Source organism: Pseudochaenichthys georgianus, unplaced genomic scaffold (assembly GCF_902827115.2).
Source record: "Pseudochaenichthys georgianus unplaced genomic scaffold, fPseGeo1.2 scaffold_475_arrow_ctg1, whole genome shotgun sequence".
Classification (NCBI taxonomy): domain Eukaryota; kingdom Metazoa; phylum Chordata; class Actinopteri; order Perciformes; family Channichthyidae; genus Pseudochaenichthys; species Pseudochaenichthys georgianus.
This window is the reverse complement of record NW_027263039.1, coordinates 163,025-184,930: the sequence shown is the minus strand read 5'-3', so window position 1 is coordinate 184,930 and position 21,906 is coordinate 163,025. Positions and strand designations below refer to the sequence as shown.

The following is a 21,906-nucleotide window of genomic DNA, read 5'->3' as shown; positions in this document are numbered from 1 at the left end:
TATTTGAGTTCAACATGTAAGAAGTAGAAAGTACAGGTATTTGAGTTCAACATGTAAGAAGTAGAAAGTACAGGTATTTGAGTTCAACATGTGAGAAGTAGAAAGTACAGGTATTTGAGTTCAACATGTAAGAAGTAGAAAGTACAGGTATTTGAGTTCAACATGTGAGAAGTAGAAAGTACAGGTATTTGTGTTCAACATGTAAGAAGTCAAAGTAAAAAGTCTACTGATACCAGAAACATGTTCTCAAGTCCAGTAAAAGTATTTGTACTCCACTACTTCCCACTTCAGACCACACGCTGCTGCTTCAGTCAAAACACTCGGCTGGAAGACATCTAAAAGCTTTAAAGTGTCAAAACAAAATCTAATAATTTCCCCCGCTGAGATACACCAGAGCTATTTTTTGCAATAATGTTGTAAGCAGTCTGCCAATGCGGTTTCATCACACATGAAAAGAAATCAAAACACGGGACAGATGTGGAGCAGAAACCACATGTAAGCGATGTCACAAACTGCCATTTCTTCACATGATTGGGGCACATCTATTGAATAAAGAGCAGCTCCGACGGAGGCTCCATGGCCCCGGGCATAAGGGAATATTTAGGCAGCCAATTGCAGCCAATTAACTTTGATCACGATGACAGCGTGTGGACTCAGTCACTCGTCTGCCTGGGAGAACATTTCCCCTCCACTTCTTCCTCGTCCTTTGCTTCGTGTAGCGCAGCCGAAACACGGCGCTGAGTAATGAGACTTGGCAGAGAGGACAGAGATCTCTTCACACTTAAGTATCAAACAAAACATTTCCTCGCTGTGAGGTCAGCGGGACGGAGAAGCTGGGATCGGATCCAGAGAGGAGGAGGTGAGAGAGATTAATCGCTTTTTTACGGCTAAACGTGATGAGCGCTAACAGTTAGCTGCGTCACTTTATTCCTGTTTTGGCTGGAAATCAGGATGAAATGTAATAATTATATAAATATAATAATCATGTAAATTATCCGGCAACCTTCTCCATTTGATTCTGTGTCATATGCATACTTGCCAACCCTCCCGATTTTCGCGGGAGACTCCCGACTTCATTGCCCTCTCCCGGTTTCCTCCCGGGGTCGCATTTCTCCCGCATTTCTGACAAAATTAGATTTACTCACGACTGTTTCCACTCGGACTTTAATACAGCTACACCATTGTTTGGTTTCCATGGTAGCGCGTCTCTTTAGTAGCGAGCGCAACTGAAAGTCTGAGAGGGTGAGGAGTCACAGAAAACAGAACAAGAATCGACAACTCGACCCTCTGCTCCTCCTCATAAACAACCGTTGACTTCCAGTTCGACTTCTTCGTTGACGTCTTTGTCTAAATTACGCTTTTTCCTCTTCACCCTAGCGCAGTGTTTCTCAAACTTTTTCATACCAAGGACCACTTAACCAATAAAAAAACACTCGGGACCACCTAACTCCACAAATATCCAAAAACACATCGTTTTTTACAAATCGCCTGAAAATTGTACAAACAAGTGGCACTATGTGTGATGAAGGTGTTGATCTGGGCTATATCATGCAATCGAAAGTGAAACTTAAGCTCGTTCCATTGCGGAGATATTCCCGCGAGAGTGCGAAAAACTTAAATAAATGTATTTATTTCAAATGTGAAATTTTACCAATACACTCACGGACCACTAGGGGGCGCGGACCACACTTTCAGAAGCACTGAGCTACACCATTGTTTGGTTTCCATGGTTGCGCGTCTCTTTAGTAGCGCGCGCAACTGAAAGTCTGAGAGGGTGAGGAAGATAGTCACAGAAAACAGAACAAGAATCGACAACTCGACCCTCTGCTCCTCCCCCCCCCCTATAAGATAAATAATTTAGTTTTTTGTTAAAAAAAAAAAAAAAATATATATATAAAATATATATAATATATTATAGTAAATAATCCAGCACCTAAAGATTATTACTGTTTCTTTCTATGTAATTGTTTAATTAAAGTTCACGGCTGCACAATATTGTAAAGCACTCAAAGATAACACTTCGTTTTGTCTGCGATATATATATACTGGAATAGAGGTATTTCTACCAGCTCACTTTCTTAATTGCTTAATTGCGATGACTGACAGTCAGCTTGTCTGAGTTACGAACGGACACATGTTCTGTACGTACAGTCTCAGTCTATATGACCTCTGACCCTCTGCTCCCTCCCCCCTCCTCTCACACCTCCCTCCCTTCCACCATATATTTCCGTGCCCCAGGGTGCAGATTTTACACCGGCCGTCCATGAATCAGAGGGCAAAGAGGCGTGGGAGGAAAGGAGGGGGGGGTGTTCATGCTGTGACGAAAGTGTGTGTGATGGAGGTGGACAGTGATACCCGGCACACAGCGTGACACACAGACAGACCCCAAAACACTATAGCCGGACAAATTGAGGGGGGGGGGGGGTTAGAGTTTATGAAAATAGTGCAGAGATGAGTCCTAAAACCTGGGAAGAGTCAGCATTTTCTGTCCACTGGTCTGGAGGTCAATGGTTTCTGAATGTGTGTTTGGTTGTTAGCCTGACATACGTAAGTAATTACCCCACTGGTGGATTTAAAAATGGCTAACAAGTGTCTAAATGAGACGACTAAATGTCATCACGCCAATTAATAGCCTCCTTTAGCTTAGCGGTGGCGACGTGAAGTCATGTGACCGTGCTGTAGTTCCTTTATAGCCCATTAGCCACCTTTAGCTTAGCGGTGGTGAAGTGAAGTCATGTGACCGTGCTGTAGTTCCTTTATAGCTCAACATTAGCCACCTTTAGCTTAGCGGTGGTGACGTGAAGTCATGTGACCGTGCTGTAGTTCCTTTATAGCCCAACATTAGCCGCCTTTAGCTCAGCGGTGGAGACGTGAAGTCATGTGACCGTGCTGTAGTTCCTTTATAGCCCAACATTAGCCACCTTTAGCTCAGCGGTGGGGACGTAAAGTCATGTGACCGTGCTGTAGTTCCTTTATAGCCCAACATTAGCCACCTTTAGCTTAGCGGTGGTGACGTGAAGTCATGTGACCGTGCTGTAGTTCCTTTATAGCCCAACATTAGCCACCTTTAGCTTAGCGGTGGTGACGTGAAGTCATGTGACCGTGCTGTAGTTCCTTTATAGCCCAACATTAGCCGCCTTTAGCTTAGCGGTGGTGACGTGAAGTCATGTGACCGTGCTGTAGTTCCTTTATAGCCAACATTAGCCGCCTTTAGCTTAGCGGTGGTGACGTGAAGTCATGTGACCGTGCTGTAGTTCCTTTACGCCCAACATTAGCCACCTTTAGCTTAGCGGTGGTGACGTGAAGTCATGTGACCGTGCTGTAGTTCCTTTATAGCCTAACGTAAGCTTTTAACTTCCAAAACCATAAAGTGGCGCATGCTGTAACGAAAGAGTGTGTGTTGGAGGTAGACAGCGACACCCGGCACACAGCGTGACACACAGACAGAGGAACAGACACGGAAACACTAGAGCCGAACAAATTGAGGGGGGGTTAAAGCTGCTGACCCCTGGATGACGGAGGAAAAACCATGGAGTCCCTCCGGCTCCGAGGTAATACTTCACCTCGGAGAGAGAGCTGTGACTGAGGAGCAGTTGTTGCTGCTTTTACTAAAACTCAACAGAAGGCGTCAGGAACACAGCAGGAGATTTAAAAAGGAAAAGCAAACGCACCTCTAGGTCGTTGAAGAAAAGGTGTGTGTCGGCCAGGTTGAAAATCATCTCCTCCATCCTCAGACCTAATGACACAGATGTGGGCGGATCCTAAAAAAAGAGAAAGAGACAAAAGCAATTAAAAACTGAGGTTCTCCTTTTCCATTTGCAGGGGTTAATGTGAAACAGGGATAACGCTGTTCCCTGTAAGTCACTCAATTAACACAGAATCCCTTTAAATTCCTCAGCGGGCTGTTCCCATAAAACTGGACATGAAAGTCTCGGCCGGTGTTTACGACTGTGCGAAAGCGACCAGAATAACCATCAGAAATGCCACAGACTGAAGGAACGCAGTAAAAGCATGTCTCCTCTCAGGCGGGGGGGTCCGAGGAAGAGTCGGGGGTCGCAGCCTCATCGTAAATAGCCCATTCTCCACATACTTGTGTCCAGGCTGAAGACTTTTCTTTTTGTCGCTGCTTTTAATTGAACTATTCATATCTTAGACTGCACTGTAACTTTTATCCATGTATTTTTCCTTAATGTTTATTTTATTAGCTTTTCTTTGTTAATGCTTAATGTCTTTCATTTTTTTTTGTAAAGCACTTTGAATTGCCTTGCGTTAAAAAGTGCTATATAACTAAACTTGCCGTGCCTTGCCTTTCCTTGCCTTTCCTTTCCTTTCCTTGCCTTGCCTTGCCTTTCCTTTCCTTTCCTTTCCTTGCCTTGCGTTAAAAAGTGCTATATAAATAATCTTGCCTTGCCTTGCCTTGCCTTGCCTTGCCTTGCCTTGCCTTGCGTTAAAAAGTGCTATATAAATAATCTTGCCTTGCCTTGCCTTGCCTTGCCTTGCCTTTCCTTTCCTTTCCTTTCGTTAAAAAGTGCTATATAAATAATCTTGCCTTGCCTTGCCTTGCCTTGCCTTGCCTTTCCTTTCCTTGCCTTGCGTTAAAAAGTGCTATATAAATAAACTTGCCTTGCCTTTCCTTTCCTTTCCTTTCCTTTCCTTGCCTTGCCTTTCCTTTCCTTTCCTTGCCTTGCCTTGCCTTGCCTTGCCTTGCCTTTCCTTTCCTTTCCTTGCCTTGCGTTAAAAAGTGCTATATAAATAAACTTGCCTTGCCTTGCCTTGCCATGCCTTTCCTTTCCTTTCCTTTCCTTTCCTTGCCTTGCCTTGCCTTGCCTTGCCTTGCCTTGCCTTTCCTCTCCTCTCCTCTCCTCTCCTCTCCTCTCCTCTCCTCGCCTCACCTCGCCTCACCTCGCCTTGCCTTGATGCCTCATCTGATTTACTCCCTGAAGAAGCAGCCACTCTGAGGGGTGTTTATTAATATTTAAAATACTTCAAAGTAATTTTTCTTTAAATCCTGACCTCGGTTGTTCGTAATGTGAGCCGTGCTGTAATCGTGATAGGAGTGCACTGTCTGTAAGATAACACCGAGAGAGGGGGAGTCAATAATTAATGCGCCTGGGACAATGTGTGCGGTTTAAACGGATAATGAAATGGCGAAAAGTGCATCGTCACATCAAGATATAGACTTTGTGTCATCACGTAGAAAACCAATTATCTAAGAAGACGAAATAATCCACTTTTTCTTGCTTTTATTGTCCAAAAAAACCCAACTCACGACGAGGACTCGACGGACGGCAGAGAAGTGCGGACCCTCTTTTTGTTGTTGTACAAATTGGATTTTAATCTACGGATTGTCTTCGGGGTGAAGCAGGACAATAGCAGGAGGGGTTTCTGCAGCTGTGTGAGGCAGCAGCGGGATTACAGCCTTAAAGCACCCGAAGACACGCCTGAGCTTTCTGCTGATTACCTGTCACGCGACACAATGCTCAAAGCAAACCACACAAGAAGAGCTCAGTCTGCACTTCTGCTGGCTTTCCCCCTCCTCTTAACCTCCGTGTTACTGTCGCTCAATGGTTTCCCAATGTATTTCTGGTTGTTCGCCTAAAATACGTCAGTAAATACCCAACTGGTGGATTATCAAGTGTCTAAATGAGACGACTAAACGTCATCACGCTCAACGTTAGCCGCCTTTAGCTTAGCGGTGGTGACGTGAAGTCATGTGACCGTGCTGTAGTTCCTTTATAGCCCAACATTAGCCGCCTTTAGCTTAGCGGTGGTGTCGTGAAGTCATGTGACCGTGCTGTAGTTCCTTTATAGCCCAACATTAGCCACCTTTAGCTTAGCGGTGGTGACGTGAAGTCATGTGACCGTGCTGTAGTTCCTTTATAGCCCAACATTAGCCACCTTTAGCTTAGCGGTGGTGACGTGAAGTCATGTGACCGTGCTGTAGTTCCTTAATAGCCCAACATTAGCCACCTTTAGCTTAGCGGTGGTGACGTGAAGTCATGTGACCGTGCTGTAGTTCCTTTATAGCCCAACATTAGCCGCCTTTAGCTTAGCGGTGGTGACGTGAAGTCATGTGACCGAGCTGTAGTTCCTTTATAGCCCAACATTAGCCACCTTTAGCTTAGCGGTGGTGACGTGAAGTCATGTGACCGTGCTGTAGTTCCTTTATAGCCCAACATTAGCCACCTTTAGCTTAGCGGTGGTGACGTGAAGTCATGTGACCGTGCTGTAGTTCCTTTATAGCCCAACATTAGCCACCTTTAGCTTAGCGGTGGTGACGTGAAGTCATGTGACCGTGCTGTAGTTCCTTAATAGCCCAACATTAGCCTCCTTTAGCTTAGTGGTGGTGACGTGAAGTCATGTGACCGTGCTGTAGTTCCTTTATAGCCCAACATTAGCCACCTTTAGCTTAGTGGTGGTGACGTGAAGTCATGTGACCGTGCTGTAGTTCCTTTAGAGCCCAACATTAGCCACCTTTAGCTTAGCGGTGGTGACGTGAAGTCATGTGACCGTGCTGTAGTTCCTTTATAGCCCAACATTAGCAGCCTTTAGCTTAGCGGTGGTGATGTGAAGTCATGTGACCGTGCTGTAGTTCCTTTATAGCCCAACATTAGCCACCTTTAGCTTAGCGGTGGTGACGTGAAGTCATGTGACCGTGCTGTAGTTCCTTTATAGCCCAACATTAGCAGCCTTTAGCTTAGCGGTGGTGATGTGAAGTCATGTGACCGTGCTGTAGTTCCTTTATAGCCTAGCTTTTTACCTCAGAAATCATAAAGTGGTTTTAATATATGGAGATTATCCTACTGAACAAAACGTGTGAGTATAATTTGAAAAAGATCCTATTTTCTGCCATAATCCAATGTAAAAATCCCATTGGTTTTAAGTAGAGTAAGCCCGTCAGTGTCAGCGTCGTTAAAATCGTGATCCCAGCCGCTCTCTGAGGGCCGGTTTTGGTGGGAAAAAAGTCGTGAGTGAATCCTTTTTCCAATTAAATCTAAACAATCAGTCAGTGAGAGAGTTAAGAACACAAGCAGGCCAGAAGGCCAAAGTGCTGCTGCTGTCACTTTAGTTTCCACCTGTCCCTGGATGTCAGTGCCATCCATGGGGGGCGCCAAGTCCCCCCCCCCCCCCCAAACCCTTCCTCTGAGACCCTTACCAATAACAAGCCCCCGTCCATCCCCACCCTCTTTAAGCTCTGGCTCTGAGCCGCCCAATAGCAGCACAGCTGGCCTCAGACATCAGCTTTATGGGGCTGAGCTGCCTTGATGCCAATTAAAAGAACTGATAAGAGTGTGTGTGTGTGTGTGTGTGTGTGTGTGTGTGTGTGTGTGTGTGTGTGTGTGTGTGTGTGTGTGTGTGTGTGTGTGTGTGTGTGTGTGTGTGTGTGTGTGTGTGTGTGTGTGTGTGTGTGTGTGTGTGTGTGTTCAAGATGCAAGGCTATTATTGTCATTTGTACATAGTTACAGTGTCGATTTGTCAATGAAAATCTTAGGCTCCTCCAACAGTGCAACACAATAAAACAGATAACAGAATATAAATAGTGCAAGAATAGAATCTATTTACAAGTAATTGGAATATGGAATAATAAGTTTCAAACAGATGAATGTTATGGATGTTCTTTCAAAAGTTCAGGTGTCAAACAGTCTTATGGCCTGTGGACTGAAACTGTCACTGTGTGTGTGTGTGTGTGTGTGTGTGTGTGTGTGTGTGTGTGTGTGTGTGTGTGTGTGTGTGTGTGTGTGTGTGTGTGTGTGTGTGTGTGTGTGTGTGTGTGTGTGTGGATAGATAGATTCAAAGGGAAGAAACTCTGCTTTAACCCAACCCTAGTTACTTTCCGCCACTCGTCACGATGCATTCAATGCCGTTGTAATTTGCAGTATTTGATTTGTAAGAAAAAGATACATTATTCACTTCTTCTTTATGACTCCCTTATTGTTTATTCACGGGAACTCTATATACGTGTTGGGTGAAGTCATATCTTCCACCGTCCACTGTCAAGAATTAAGTAAGTGGATTAGGGTGTGTGTGTGTGTGTGTGTGTGTGTGTGTGTGTGTGTGTGTGTGTGTGTGTGTGTGTGCTCTCTCAGATACACAACTATTAATAGGAGGCGCAGAGAAGCCAGGAGGGAAATCGGTTCGGAACGGTTTGCGTGACACTCGGATGACGGGACAAACAGTATCTGAACGAAAAGGGAAAGTCTGGAGACATCTTTTAGGGATTTAAAGTCTGTCCTGGATCAAATGAAGGATGCTTAATAGGACACTCCTTTTCATGTCTTATCGCTCCTAAAGTGAAGAAACACTTATTTAAATCAGCAGCGTCTTCAGACACGTTTAAAGAGGATTCTCGCATCTGTTCTCCTTCAGAAGCGGAAACTAATGGCCATGTGTCTTTTCAACGATCTAAACTATCTCCTTTTGGACTGATATCCATCATTTATTGTTATTTTAAATGAATACTGTAATTTACTTACAATGTATATAGTATTTGGATGCTTTACTATCATCACATACTGTGTGGTTTCTGGGGGTAAAAAGCATATTCAAACGTGTACTTTTACTGTGTTCATGCAAAACTCATGCAAAGTACTTTAAGCATTAGAAAGGTAAAATCGACACGTCATATCGTCTGTATTATTTTGAAATGTCTTTATTCTCTCCTGACTTCCTCTGTGTCTGATTGTGTGTTAATTTATTAATGCCCTGTCTTTTATGTACATTCTCCTCGTGCTGATCCTATCCGAGCGGACCTCCAGTCCAGGAGGAGGGGGAGATGCTTGTTGTGGTGGACGTCGGTCTGCTCCACTTTTATTTTCCCAGGCCGTTTGCAGATGTGCGTTCCTGATAGGCTTTGAGGTATCGCGCTCTGTGGTCTCCGTTTATAAAACTGCTTTAATGCGACGCAGTCAGCAGGTTTCAGCACGAGAGGAACTAAAAAAAGCACGAGCGAAAAGTGCCGAGGAGAAAAAAGAGAAAGTCACTGTAGCGGCTGTCACATCCCATATGAGCTCTGATGGGACGAGTCAAGAGTGCTTCCTGTTTCAGAGGAGCACACTGGAGACCCTGTGTGTGTGTGTGTGTGTGTGTGTGTGTGTGTGTGTGTGGTAGGAGAGTCCCTGAGCTCCCTAAGCCTCTGCTCTTTCTTTACCCAGCATGCCGAGGCTGCTGAGAGTAAAGTAAATAAACATTGGAGGGTCGTGGGGCAGCCCTCTTTCACCCCAAAAACAAAACAGTGCCCCCATCAAACAGCCCCTCGCTGCAGAACAAAGAGAGGGAGCGGACGCTAAGCTCTCCGACATACGAGCAGCAATATGTCATCCATGACTTCAAACCCAGACACCTCTGCAGCCAAAACACCCGGAGATCAGACCGCCACAAAACACACACGTATGAATAACGATCAAAAGTCAGCCGTGTGCGACCTAACGGGTTTTAGATGCATGCATTATTTCTAAAGTCGGTTTGAACGCCGCTTTAAGAAGACCGAAGTGAACAGGCGGAAAGAACGTGTTTCATCAAAAGTACAGAGACTCTACTTATAAAGTGCAATAACTTATACCGCCGTGTAAGCGTCAGGTCAAAGGGCTACTAAGGTAAAAGTACAGAAGTATACGGAGGTGAAAGTAGTCATGGTGGCTCTTATGAAAGCGTCTTAATACGTGAGGATACTATCTTATTGTGCTTTTATCATTAGGAAATACATAAAAATACGCTTTTTATGTTTTCAATCTTTGCTTTAAAGTCTGTTTTTTGGGGCATGAGTGACTTTTTGTAGTGAGTACATTAGTAATACACATATATATCAAATGAAGTAGAAGTAAATCAAAATACTCGAATACAGTACAAGTACCCCGAAGTTATACTTAAGTAGAGCCCTGAACATGTAAAGTAGAAACAGGAACAGAAGGGGAAGATAAGAGACTATACATATATAACCTTTGACCTCCAGCAAACCATGAGAATAAGATTCTGCTTTATTTCCCAAATTGTTTGTTTTCAAAGTTTAAATTTAGAAAAAGCAATTCAGAAGAAGCAGCAAACAAGTGGAAAAGCAAACGTCTCAAAACAGAGAAACCTCCCTGTATAATAATACATGTTTGCTAAAATGTGTTTACATGATATCTTTGTATTTGCATCCTAATTAAAGGGCAGGTTTTTAAAAAGGGGATCTCCCGTCCGACGCTCTCCGGGGAGATGTCCGCCTGGAAACGGCCGGATTGAGAAGCACTTAATTAAACTAACAATGTGGCGTTTCTGGAGGAGAAAGGAACACTTAAGACGTGTCAATAGACATCCAGAGTGCAACTGTTCTGGGCCGACCCCCCCCCCCCCCCAGCAGCCATGCATATCTGCAACAGCTGCAGAGAGAGAGAGAGAGAGACAGAGAGCGAGAGACAGAGAGCGAGGGAGAGACAGAGAGCGAGAGAGAGAGCAAGAGAGACAGAGAGAGACAGAGAGAGAGAGACAGAGAGAGAGAGACAGACAGAGAGCGAGAGAGAGAGCAAGAGAGACAGAGAGAGACAGAGAGAGAGAGACAGAGAGAGAGAGACAGACAGAGAGCGAGAGAGAGAGCAAGAGAGACAGAGAGAGACAGAGAGAGACAGAGAGAGAGAGAGAGAGCGAGCGAGAGCGAGAGAGAGAGAGAGAGAGAGAGAGAGAGCGAGAGCGAGAGAGAGAATACCTCGGGCCTCGTTGCACCATTAAAAAAAAGAAACAATTATGTGGACATCGAGTCCTGCTCACGGCGGAGACATGTCTCTGAGACGGAGGGATAAGTACAATAACTAACACCACGGTATACTAAAGTAAAAGTACAGATGTATTTTGAGCTAAATTATTCTAAAAGGGTTTAGTAAAAGTACTCGTTGTGCAGAATGGCTCTTATAGAAGTGCTTTATTACTTGAGGATATTCTAGTATTCTGCTTTCATTGTTAGAAAAGACAAAATAGGCTTTTCTTGCCGTTCGATGCTGTGTGCTGGGCCTGACTGACCTTCTGCTCTTTCCTCAGCAACATGCACAAGAACCAGAGAGGGGCTTTGCTCAGCCTGAAACCAGTCTGTCTGCTCTAAGCTACTTCAGAAGAGTATATACAAGTACTCAGATCTTGTAGTAAAAGTAGAAGTACTCAGATCTTGTAGTAAAAGTAGAAGTACTCAGATCTTGTACTTGAGTAAAAGTGGAAGTACTCAGATCTTGTACTTGAGTAAAAGTAGAAAAGTAGAAGTACTCAGATCTTGTGCTTGAGTAAAAGTAAAAGTACTCAGATCTTGTCGTAAAAGTAGAAGTACTCAGATCTTGTACTTGAGTAAAAGTAAAAGTACTCAGATCTTGTCGTAAAAGTACTCAGATTTTGTATTTGAGTGAAAGTAGAAGTACTTATCTTGTGCTTGAGTAAAAGTACTCAGATCTTGTCGTAAAAGTAGAAGTACTCAGATCTTGTAGTAAAAGTAGAAGTACTCAGATCTTGTAGTAAAAGTAGAAGTACTCAGATCTTGTCGTAAAAGTAGAAGTACTCAGATCTTGTACTTGAGTAAAAGTAGAAGTACTTATCTTGTGCTTGAGTAAAAGTACTCAGATCTTGTCGTAAAAGTAGAAGTACTCAGATCTTGTAGTAAAAGTAGAAGTACTCAGATCTTGTGCTTGAGTAAAAGTACTCAGATCTTGTAGTGAAAGTAGAAGTACTCAGATCTTGTAGTAAAAGTAGAAGTACTCAGATTTTGTAGTAAAAGTAGAAGTACTCAGATCTTGTAGTAAAAGTAGAAGTACTCAGATTTTGTAGTGAAAGTAGAAGTACTCAGATCTTGTAGTGAAAGTAGAAGTACTCAGATTTTGTAGTAAAAGTAAAAGTACTCAGATTTTGTAGTGAAAGTAGAAGTACTCAGATCTTGTAGTGAAAGTAGAAGTACTCAGATCTTGTAGTGAAAGTAGAAGTACTCAGATCTTGTAGTAAAAGTAGAAGTACTCAGATCTTGTAGTGAAAGTAGAAGTACCCGAGTGTAGGAATACTCTGTTACAGTAAAGTAAATGTATTTAGTGACTTCCCACCTCTGGTTTTCACGTCTGTATGAAAAGTGCTCTACAAATAAAACCTTCCTTATTTCTTTCTTAATATCCACGCGTTGTTCTGATATCCACTCACCCGTCCATATCTGTTGGCGTAGGACCCCGTCAGCAGGGAATGGAACACGATGATGGTTTCGTCCAGGTCCCAGATGAAAACCCTCTGCAGGGGAACAGAACTGGAATCAATGGTGCACTCTGAAAGGCGACCCTCTGGTCAATATGCCACAGGGACCCGGATCTATTTTCTCGGGTTGGTCACCGCAACATTCCCCCGCCTCCTCCTCCTCTCTGCCCTTTACATTAGAGGGATCGATAGTGACAAACTAATTAACGAGATATGTTAACACGCCACGATGTGAGCGCCGTAATGCACGCTCTGCTTTCATTCATATCGCGGTAATGAAAAGCCTCGGAGGATTATTCTGACACAGCTCCGATGGTGCCGGCAAAGTACTCTGAATATTTTAATTATAAGGAGTAATACCACGGTTAAAGTTAATGCCGGAGTAAAAGCATTACAAAGTACTAAAGTATCAGACATATGAAGTACAAAGTGGCTTCAAGGTTGTGTGAAATCTAAGTTTGTCCACAAAGTATTTGGATTTTTTACTGAGGTAAAAGCAAATATAATTTAATTAGGATTAAAAAATGACTAAAGCTCTAAACTCTCCAAAATATATCCAAATGTTACGGACACCTGTAACAGATGCCACACGTCACCAGCAAACATGACTCATATGTTTTGGTCTTGTCCTCGCCTACAAGGATACTGGACAAGCATTTTCACTCACCTCACTGAGGCCTTGGACGTGGTATTGACACCATGTGCAGAAACGGCCATGTTTGGAGTAATACTGGCCACCGAATGTTGGAGAGGAAAACTAAGGACAGTATAGCCTTTGCATCTCTTTTAGCACGAAGAAGAATACTCCTAGAAAGGAAATGTTCTATACCACCTAAAGCATCTCAATGGCTTAAAGATCTAATGTTGTACCTGAACTTGGAGAAGATTAAATATAACTGGAGGGGCTCCTCAAAACTATTTGAATCTGTCTGGGGCTCTGAGAGCCTACACAGCTGAACTTAAGACACGACGTTAAGGAGAAAGAGGGGGAACTACGAATGTATGTTTTTTTTTTCTTGTGTCTCTTTTTATATACATTTTTTAATTTATTTATTTTTATTTATTTGTTCTGTCTTTGTATACATGTATGTATGTAGGTAGGTCGGTGTATGTATGTGCATGTGTACATGTGGGTATACATAGGAGTATATGGGTACAAGTATTACTGTTACTATTCTTTATTCCCTTATCTATACATTTTCTTTTAATATTATCTTCTATATTACTTTACCTTGACCTACACAGGTATCTATCTTATTTATTTAGTTAGTTATTTATTTTACTAGCTAGGACCGGGAGGGAGGGAAAGGGGAAACATAAATAAAAATATTGACTGTATAAACTCATTGTGCCTGACTCAAGAAAGAAAAGTAAAAAAAAAATTAAAATGACTAAAGCATCAAAAAGTACTTATTCTGCACAACACGTCTGTTTAGGAATAATATATTATTAAACTATAAGTATTGATGCGTTAATGTTTTCTTCACTGGCATGTGACTTTCACCGAAGGATCAGTATCTTAAAGCAGTTAGCTAATAAATGTATTTCCCTATGGACGAAGCCCGGTTGACGTTCACATTAGCAAAAGAGGAAGTACAAGTATCTCAAAATTGTGCTTAAAAACAGTAATTAAAAGTGACTTTCCGCCACTCGTCGCGATGCATTCAATGCCGTTGTAATTTGCAGCATTTGATTTGATCCATTATTCACGTCTTCTTTACGACTCGCTTATTGTTTATTCACGGGAACTCTATACGTGTTTGGTGAAGTCATATCTTCCACCGTGCATCAATAATGCACTCACTGTCAAGAATTAATGCCCATGCTGGTGTGCGGTAAGTGGATTAGTGTGTGTGTGTGTGTGTGTGTGTGTGTGTGTGTGTGTGTGTGTGTGTGTGTGTGTGTGTGTGTGTGTGTGTGTGTGTGTGTGTGTGTGTGTGTGTGAATCACCATAACACTGTAAGACACACTTTTACCAATATCTCTCTTAATAACACAATAAGATAAAAGGGTGTGTGAGTGTGTGTGTGTATATGTGTGTATATGTGTGTGTAAATGTGTGTGTGTTTGTGTGTGTATGTGTGTGTGTATATGTGTGTGTGTATATGTGTGTGTAAATGTGTGTGTGTTTGTGTGTGTATGTGTGTGTGTATATGTGTGTGTGTATATGTGTGTGTGAAATGTGTGTGTGTGCGTGTATATGTGTGTGTGTGTGTGTATGTATGTGTGTATGTGTGTGTGTGTGTGTGTGTGTATGTGTGTCTGTGTGTATATATGTGTGTATGTGTGTGTATATGTGTGTAGGTGTGTGTGTGTAGGTGTGTGTGTGTGTATACGTGTGTGTGTGTGTGTGTGTGTTTGTGTGTGTGTATGTGTGTGTGTGTGTGTGTGTGTGTGTGTGTATGTGTGTCTGTGTGTATATATGTGTGTATGTGTGTGTATATGTGTGTAGGTGTGTGTGTGTAGGTGTGTGTGTGTGTATACGTGTGTGTGTGTGTGTGTGTTTGTGTGTATGTGTGTGTGTGTGTGTGTGTGTGTATGTATCCCCATAAAGCTGTAAGACCATTTGTTACCAGTATCTCTTAATTTCCCACATTGAACAACACAATAAGATAAAAGGGTGTGTGTGTGTGTGTGTGTGTGTGTGTGTGTGTGTACCTCAAGGTCGGAGTCAGGCGGGGGGGAGGGGTTGTTGTTCCTTCTGCCCCGGCCACGTGACTTTCCATCCGAGGCCCGGCGCAATCGATCCGAATCTGAATCTTTAATGGGGGTTGATGGACTGTGGATGGTGCTGTACTCGACTGGGGAGAGAGCAGAGGATGTTCCGCTGTTAGCGAGACGAGGAGAGGCCGTCCGTCTCGACGCAGGCAGACGGCATCCTGGGACATTATGCCGTTCTACAGGTATCATTAATCACACGCTAAGAGCCCCACGATGATTTGATGAACAGGACGTTATGGCCAGGTAGGAATAGGAAGCATGTCAGTCACGTCAATTGGAGGGACTTAGCCGGACCCGTCTTCGGGGTGATCGATGACAGCTTGACTTCTGAAGACGTAATAAGTGCTGCTCGATCACCAGGCGAGGCATTTATGTCACATTGCATTATGGGAAACTGCACAGTGTGTGTCCTTGTTTGCCGTACACACACGTGGGATGTCACTTTCGCTAAGTTGAGCATTTCATTATCGCTTGGTTTAACAATACATGCTGACATGTGTTGCTGTCACTCAAGGATGCTCTTTCCAATCTCCTTATCGTGACATTAAAAGCATTTCATACTTATATATCATGCAGTCTTTGGCCTTTAGCTCGTGTTCTTCTTCCACGACGGTTTCATTTCAAGGAAAAATACCAAATGGCGTGTTCATCGATTAACCTCAGACTGACACGGGCAACTTGTCACACATAAAGCGTCTTTGAGCGATGTGATGAACATGATGACTCAGCCTCTATGGAGAGAGACGTCAAGCATGCTCATTTCTGACGTGGAGCTAATCTGAAGTAAACATTGATACTGCTTTCTGTTCCTCCATCTTGTGACTGTGTGACTCCCTCTCTTGATATCAGCATGTGAAGGACACTGCTCAGGAACTAGTCTCTGTATGTGATGACTCCTTCCAGATGTTGAGGAAGTCAGAATTTTGCAAAAAAGCAACATTTTGTAAAAAAGTCAAAACATTTGTGAAAAAGTCAGAATTTTTAGGAAAAGTCCGAATTTTGAGAAAAAGTAGTGGTAGTAGTAGTAGTAGTAGCAGTAGTAGCAGTAGTAGTAGTAGTAGTTGTGGTAGTAGTAGTAGTAGTAGTAGTAGTAGTAGGTAGTAGTTGTAGTAGTAGTAGTAGTAGTAGTAGCAGTAGTAGTAGTAGTAGTAGTAGTAGCAGTAGTAGTTGTTGTAGTAGTAGTAGTAGTAGTAGTAGTAGTAGCAGCAGCAGCAGTAGTAGTAGTAGTAGTAGTAGCAGTAGTAGTAGTAGCAGTAGTAGTAGTAGCAGTAGCAGTAGCAGCAGTAGTAGTAGTAGTAGTAGTAGTAGCAGTAGCAGTAGCTGTAGTAGTAGTAGTAGTAGTAGTAGTAGTAGTAGTAGCAGCAGCAGTAGCAGCAGCAGCAGTAGTAGTAGTAGTAGTAGTAGTAGTAGTAGTAGCAGCAGCAGCAGCAGTAGCAGCAGTAGTAGTAGTAGCAGTAGTAGTAGTAGCAGCAGTAGCAGCAGTAGTAGTAGTAGTAGTAGTAGTAGTAGTAGTAGCAGCAGTAGTAGTAGTAGTAGTAGTAGTTGTAGTAGTAGTAGTAGCAGCAGCAGCAGTAGTAGTAGTTGTAGTAGTAGTAGTAGCAGCAGTAGTAGTAGTAGTAGTAGTAGTAGTAGTAGCAGTAGTAGTAGTAGCAGCAGTAGCAGCAGTAGTAGTAGTAGTAGTTGTAGTAGTAGTAGTAGCAGCAGCAGTAGTAGCAGTAGTAGTAGTAGTAGTTGTAGTAGCAGCAGCAGCAGTAGCAGCAGTAGCAGCAGTAGCAGTAGTAGTTGTAGTAGTAGTAGTAGCAGCAGTAGTAGTAGTAGTAGTAGTAGTAGTAGTAGTAGTAGTAGTAGTAGTAGTAGTAGCAGCAGCAGCAGTAGCAGCAGTAGCAGCAGTAGTAGTTGTAGTAGTAGTAGTAGTAGCAGCAGCAGCAGCAGTAGTAGTAGTAGTAGTAGTAGTAGTAGTAGTAGTAGTAGTAGTAGTAGTAGTATCAGCATGTGAAGGACACTGTTCAGGAACTAGTGGATGCTCTGTATGTGATGACTCCTTCCATTCTGGAGAGGAAGGATCACAGATACGTGGATCCTGAGGCTGAAGCTCAAGCTGGGGACCAGGGATTATTGACAATTTGAGATTTTGAGAAAAAATCAGATTGTTGAGAAAAAGTCAGAATTTTGCGATTTTGAAAAAAAAAAAATCAGGATTTTGAGAAAACGTCAGAAATGTGAGATTTTGTGAAAAAGTCAGATTTTTTTGAGAAAAAGTCAGGATTTTGAGAAAAGGACAGATTTTTGGAGATTTTGAGAAAAAGTCTAAAAAAAATTGAGTTTTTGAGAATTTGAGAAAAAATCTGAATTTTTGAGAATTTGAGAAAAAGTCAGAATTTGGAGGAAACGTGGGGAATGTGAGATTTTGAGAAGCAGTCAGAATGTTGATATTTTCTGAAAAAACCCAACATTTTGAGAAGTCAGTATTTTGTAGATAACAGGATGCAGAAGAAGAACTGGTATTCCTGCATCTTACATGGACCCTGAGATTGAAGCTCAAGCCAGTTCCCCTGACATGCTTATATTCTGATGCATTTGTGACATCTCCGTCTCCTTCTCAGGTCTGGAGGAACAGGAGAGGCCTTTTGCTCTCGGCACGCAGTTTGTCTTACTCTTGGTAAGTTCCTCAGTATTTCCACAGCATGATTATCGACACCAGAACCAACACGCTGCGTTCTATCCTCACCTGCAGGGTTCTCTGGGATGGGCTGGCTGGAGACGGTGCTGGGGGGCTCCTGCAGGGTGTAGGTGGTGGTGGTGGGGGTGGTGGGGCTTGTGTTGTTACTCGTCATATAGGGCGAAGTGTACGGAGAACTGTTGTAATACTGAGCGTACTGACCCTGACCGAAGGCTGGGTAGCTGGCATAGTCCTGAGGAGAGAGCAGAGGCAACATCAGAATCAAAATCAACCTCATTTTCAATCTTTCAGTTTGTTTTTCAGAAGGTTCAAGGATGTTATTATCATTGGTGCATAGCTACAGTTATGACAATGAAAAGAAAAAATAGTTAAAATAAAGACACATAAAATAGATCAGAAATAGTGCAGAATAGTCTATATACAGTAATTGGACAATTGCTGCGAGATGAATGTTGTGGATGTCCTTTCAAAAGTTCAGGTGTCTAACAGTCTTATGGCCCGCGGGATGAAACTGTCCCTTAGTCCAGGGGTTCCCCACCCAAGCCCCCCCAAATGACTCCTGTTGGAAGTTGCGCCCCCCACACCCCCACACACACAAGGGGGGGGCGCAACAGCGGTAATTAAAGTTTCAACGTCTCACAATGCTACAACTACTGTCACAAACTGGATGAATGTGAAGTGTGTTGCTAAAGGAGGATGAAAGCGTAATGAAGGAGCTATTGGAGCGACTTTGATGGTTATTGGACTCAGGATTAATTCATCTGGATTCCCGCTGTATGAAGAAATTAAAGGACGGCGCAAGTGGAAACAATTCACAAAGGGAGGGAAAAAAAGTCTGAATATGATATTTGGCCTCAAATCATCTGAGGCCTGGCGCCCCCCTGCGATCTTTGGCACCCCCCTGCGATCTTTGGCGCCCCCTGCGATCTTTGGCGCCCCCGTGCGATCTTTGGCGCGCCCCCGTGCGATCTTTGGCGCCCCCCCTGCGATCTTTGGCGCCCCCCCTGCGATCTTTGGCGCCCCCTGCGATCTTTGGCGCCCCCTGCGATCTTTGGCGCCCCCCTGCGATCTCTGGCGCCCCCCTGCGATCTCTGGCGCCCCCCTGCGATCTCTGGCTCCCCCCTGCGATCTTTGGCGCCCCCCCTGCGATCTTTGGCGCCCCCCTGCGATCTTTGGCGCCCCCCTGCGATCTTTGGCGCCCCCCCAGGCTGGGAACCACTGCCTTAGTCTGTGTGTGTCGTGTCAAGTGTTCATATAATCATTTAAATAATACATATATATTATGTCTTATACTCTGATCTCTGAGGAGAGATGAAAGTCAAAGTTATTGAACATCTAGAAACTAACATTATTTAAAAGATAAACATTGATTTGCATTTAACTGTGGGAAGTAAATATCTGATCCTCTTGCAAAACATGTCTTCGAACTTGGTGAAAGCTATTTAGATAAATAAGTAAGTATAGATTATTACCATCTGTTAACCATATAATCATTTAAATATATATGTCTTATACTCTGAATGCCTTTTACTCTTTTAAATAGCATTTGTAATCCTTTATGTGTTTAGGATTTACATTTCAGGAAGGGCAAAAGGTGGATTTGCAAGTGGTTTAAGGACTGGAGGGTTCAATGGTTTAGTGGTGGGGTGTTCAGATGAAGCCTTAAGGGCGGGACCAGTTGGATGTTCTCTCTACTATATAGCGCGCCTGTGAGCTGTGTTCAGGCTCCTCTGAGGATGCAGCTGCTCTGATCCTGCATTCAGACCCATTTAACTTGTATATTAACTTTCTTTATTACTTTATTAAAATCTAACAAAAGACTAACTTTGTCCTCGATCAGTTTCTCTTAATGAGAATGTCCTCCACAGTGGGTGTTTCTCAATCTCCAGTAAAGCTGCTCCAGAGCCACCATTTCATCGAGTGCCGCCGAAGGTCTGTTCCAATGTTCGCAGCGAGAGATTTCGAGGCTGCACATGTGTCATAAAATCCCCACAATGCTTTGCGCACGGACCAATTTCCCCAAATCTGTGGTGGAAAATGTAAGGCGGGGCCTCTCATGTGACGCGAATACCAGGAAGGATTCTTGCCTCGCTTCTGAAGCAAGACGCTCGGAAGACATGTGACACCCAGTGTGAACAGACCGAGAGATCCAAATACCGTTTCCCACAATCCCGAGGAGTACAATATACATATATATATATATATATATATATATATACACAATCAACAGACGCAGGCTCTGTAAAGCGGCCCGATAAACATTCCTGTTGTCATTTCGCAATCTACTTATTTATATAAATAGTTATGCAATAAACCGTATTTAATATCGTCTTAATGTGCATTATTTCATTTCCTATTCTGTTCTTGTACATATCCCATATTCTATTGACATGTATATAGACTTTTTATTTTGTATTTTATTATATACGTTGCATTGTTGGAGGAGCTCAGGTCAGGTCTGTACCGAGTAAGTTCAGTTCAAAAGGTCGCTCAGAAATTATCTCAGTATTATAAAGTATAGCATTCAATTCGATGAATGAAATGATGAGCTGTTTTAGTTGAGTCTTATGTATGTTCTGTGTGTGTGAGGACCCCAGGAAGAATATCCATGCTCATGCTCGTGCCAATGGGACTCTAATAAAGAAGAAGACGAAGGAAAGCACGGTGAGAGACTCAGCCCTCAGACAGAGCTGCTACTTTACAGAACAGCTTCCAAAACATAAACACATGCCGTCCATCTGTTGCTCCGTGGCATCGCCGGGATCATCCTCACATCCCCACTGATTTATGTTTGTGTCATGGATGAAATGTAACATGTTGCATGTTTCATAAAAGGCTTTGCGAATAAACTGACTCCAGATCAGAGCACAGAGGGTCGAGCTACCTGTTGTGTGCTGTTGAAGCCGCTCGAGTTCGTCAGAGAGTTGTTTCCGGGGTACAAGCCGGACGTGGTTGTGAAGGTGCCACCTTAAAGGGAAAATAACACCGTAGAGTTAAGATAAGTGCATCAACAGAAGACTTTAAGAGACTTTTGGGGTCATTTACAGTTCGATAAAGACATTTTTCAAGCAAAAAGTAGCCATTTTTGTTTGTTTTTTGCCTCACAAATATTGAAATATCCTGTTTTTCTTTATTTTAAATCATATAAAAGTGAATATTTGTGAGTTTTAGGCAAACAAAAATGTGGTTATTGATCTTTTTCCACAATTTTCTGATGTTTTAAAGACCCAACAATTGCATTGCATGTACAGACAAATAACCCGCTAATATTTGCTACTATTTAAAGTAATTTTCTTTCATGCAAGAAATGGGTTTAAATGACATTTCCAGCCTCTCAAATAAGAAGATATCCTTTAATAGTCAGATAGTAATCAGTATGTTTGGGTTTTTCAAAGACAAAACATAAATTGATAAGAGAATAATCAATTTGACAATCCAGTTATAATCATTAAAGCCATTTTTCATGCAAATATGTCACAAGTGCAAATATGGAGAATTCCTTTGTATTATTTTAAGGCACATATTCTGGTTTTAGTCAAAAAAGCAAACATCACAGACAAACCTTGCACTTTAAGAGACTCAGACGGACACTTTTCACTATTCTCTAACATTTTAAAGACCAAAAAATCCCCGGCAGACAAACTGAAAATGCAAATACTACATTTTATCCAACAAAACTGAAAAGGCGCATTGTTATCGTCTCTAGAGGCGATGAACAGCCTGAGGGAGATGATCCTATCTCTTCTGCTTATCACTGATTGGATCAGAGCTGATGAATGACAGCTCAATGGGAGGAAGACATGAGACTTGTGTGTGTGTGTGTGTGTGTGTGTGTGTGTGTGTGTGTGTGTGTGTGTGTGTGTGTGTGTGTGTGTGTGTGTGTGTGTGTGTGTGTGTCGCAGTCACTGAGCAGATCCCCATGCATATGTATGCTCCTCTCTTCACTTCCCCGAGGTGCTTCTGGGTAATGAAATCATTCCAAAGGGACTGATAGCATCTAATGGGTTAATAATATACATGACATGAGTTATAGTGGGGGGAAGGAGGAATAAATAAAGGTTTATCTCGTCTTAAAGGAGATGATAGGATACCGTTTCTGTTTCTGATGTTACGGAAAGCGTCTTTGAGCACGAGGAAAGCGCTATATAAATTAAATGTAATGTTATTATTATTTAAGAGGAGCTCACAGACTGCTGGGGTTTAAAGGTGACTTTAAATGAAGTACATTTATTTTGCATAAATCATTTTAACTATGTGATATATTTCTATTGCACTTAACTATTTTATTTTTGACAAAATAAAATCTTTTCATCTAA

General features: G+C 42.7%; 1 protein-coding gene across 13 annotated transcripts in view; it reads right to left on the bottom strand.

Moving 5' to 3' along the window:
• The window catches only part of eya1 (EYA transcriptional coactivator and phosphatase 1), a 127,125-nt gene that overhangs the window by 27,455 nt on the left and 77,764 nt on the right, over window positions 1-21,906 (bottom strand). For all 13 annotated transcript variants that reach the window (XM_034078742.2, XM_034078738.2, XM_034078736.2 and 10 more), the window contains 5 exons: window positions 20,475-20,557; window positions 17,639-17,822; window positions 14,848-14,990; window positions 12,142-12,225; window positions 3,672-3,761 (listed from right to left, as the gene is read on the bottom strand). In XM_034078742.2, the coding sequence (XP_033934633.1) occupies window positions 3,672-3,761; window positions 12,142-12,225; window positions 14,848-14,990; window positions 17,639-17,822; window positions 20,475-20,557 (584 nt within the window). The remainder of the gene's footprint in view (window positions 1-3,671; window positions 3,762-12,141; window positions 12,226-14,847; window positions 14,991-17,638; window positions 17,823-20,474; window positions 20,558-21,906) is intronic.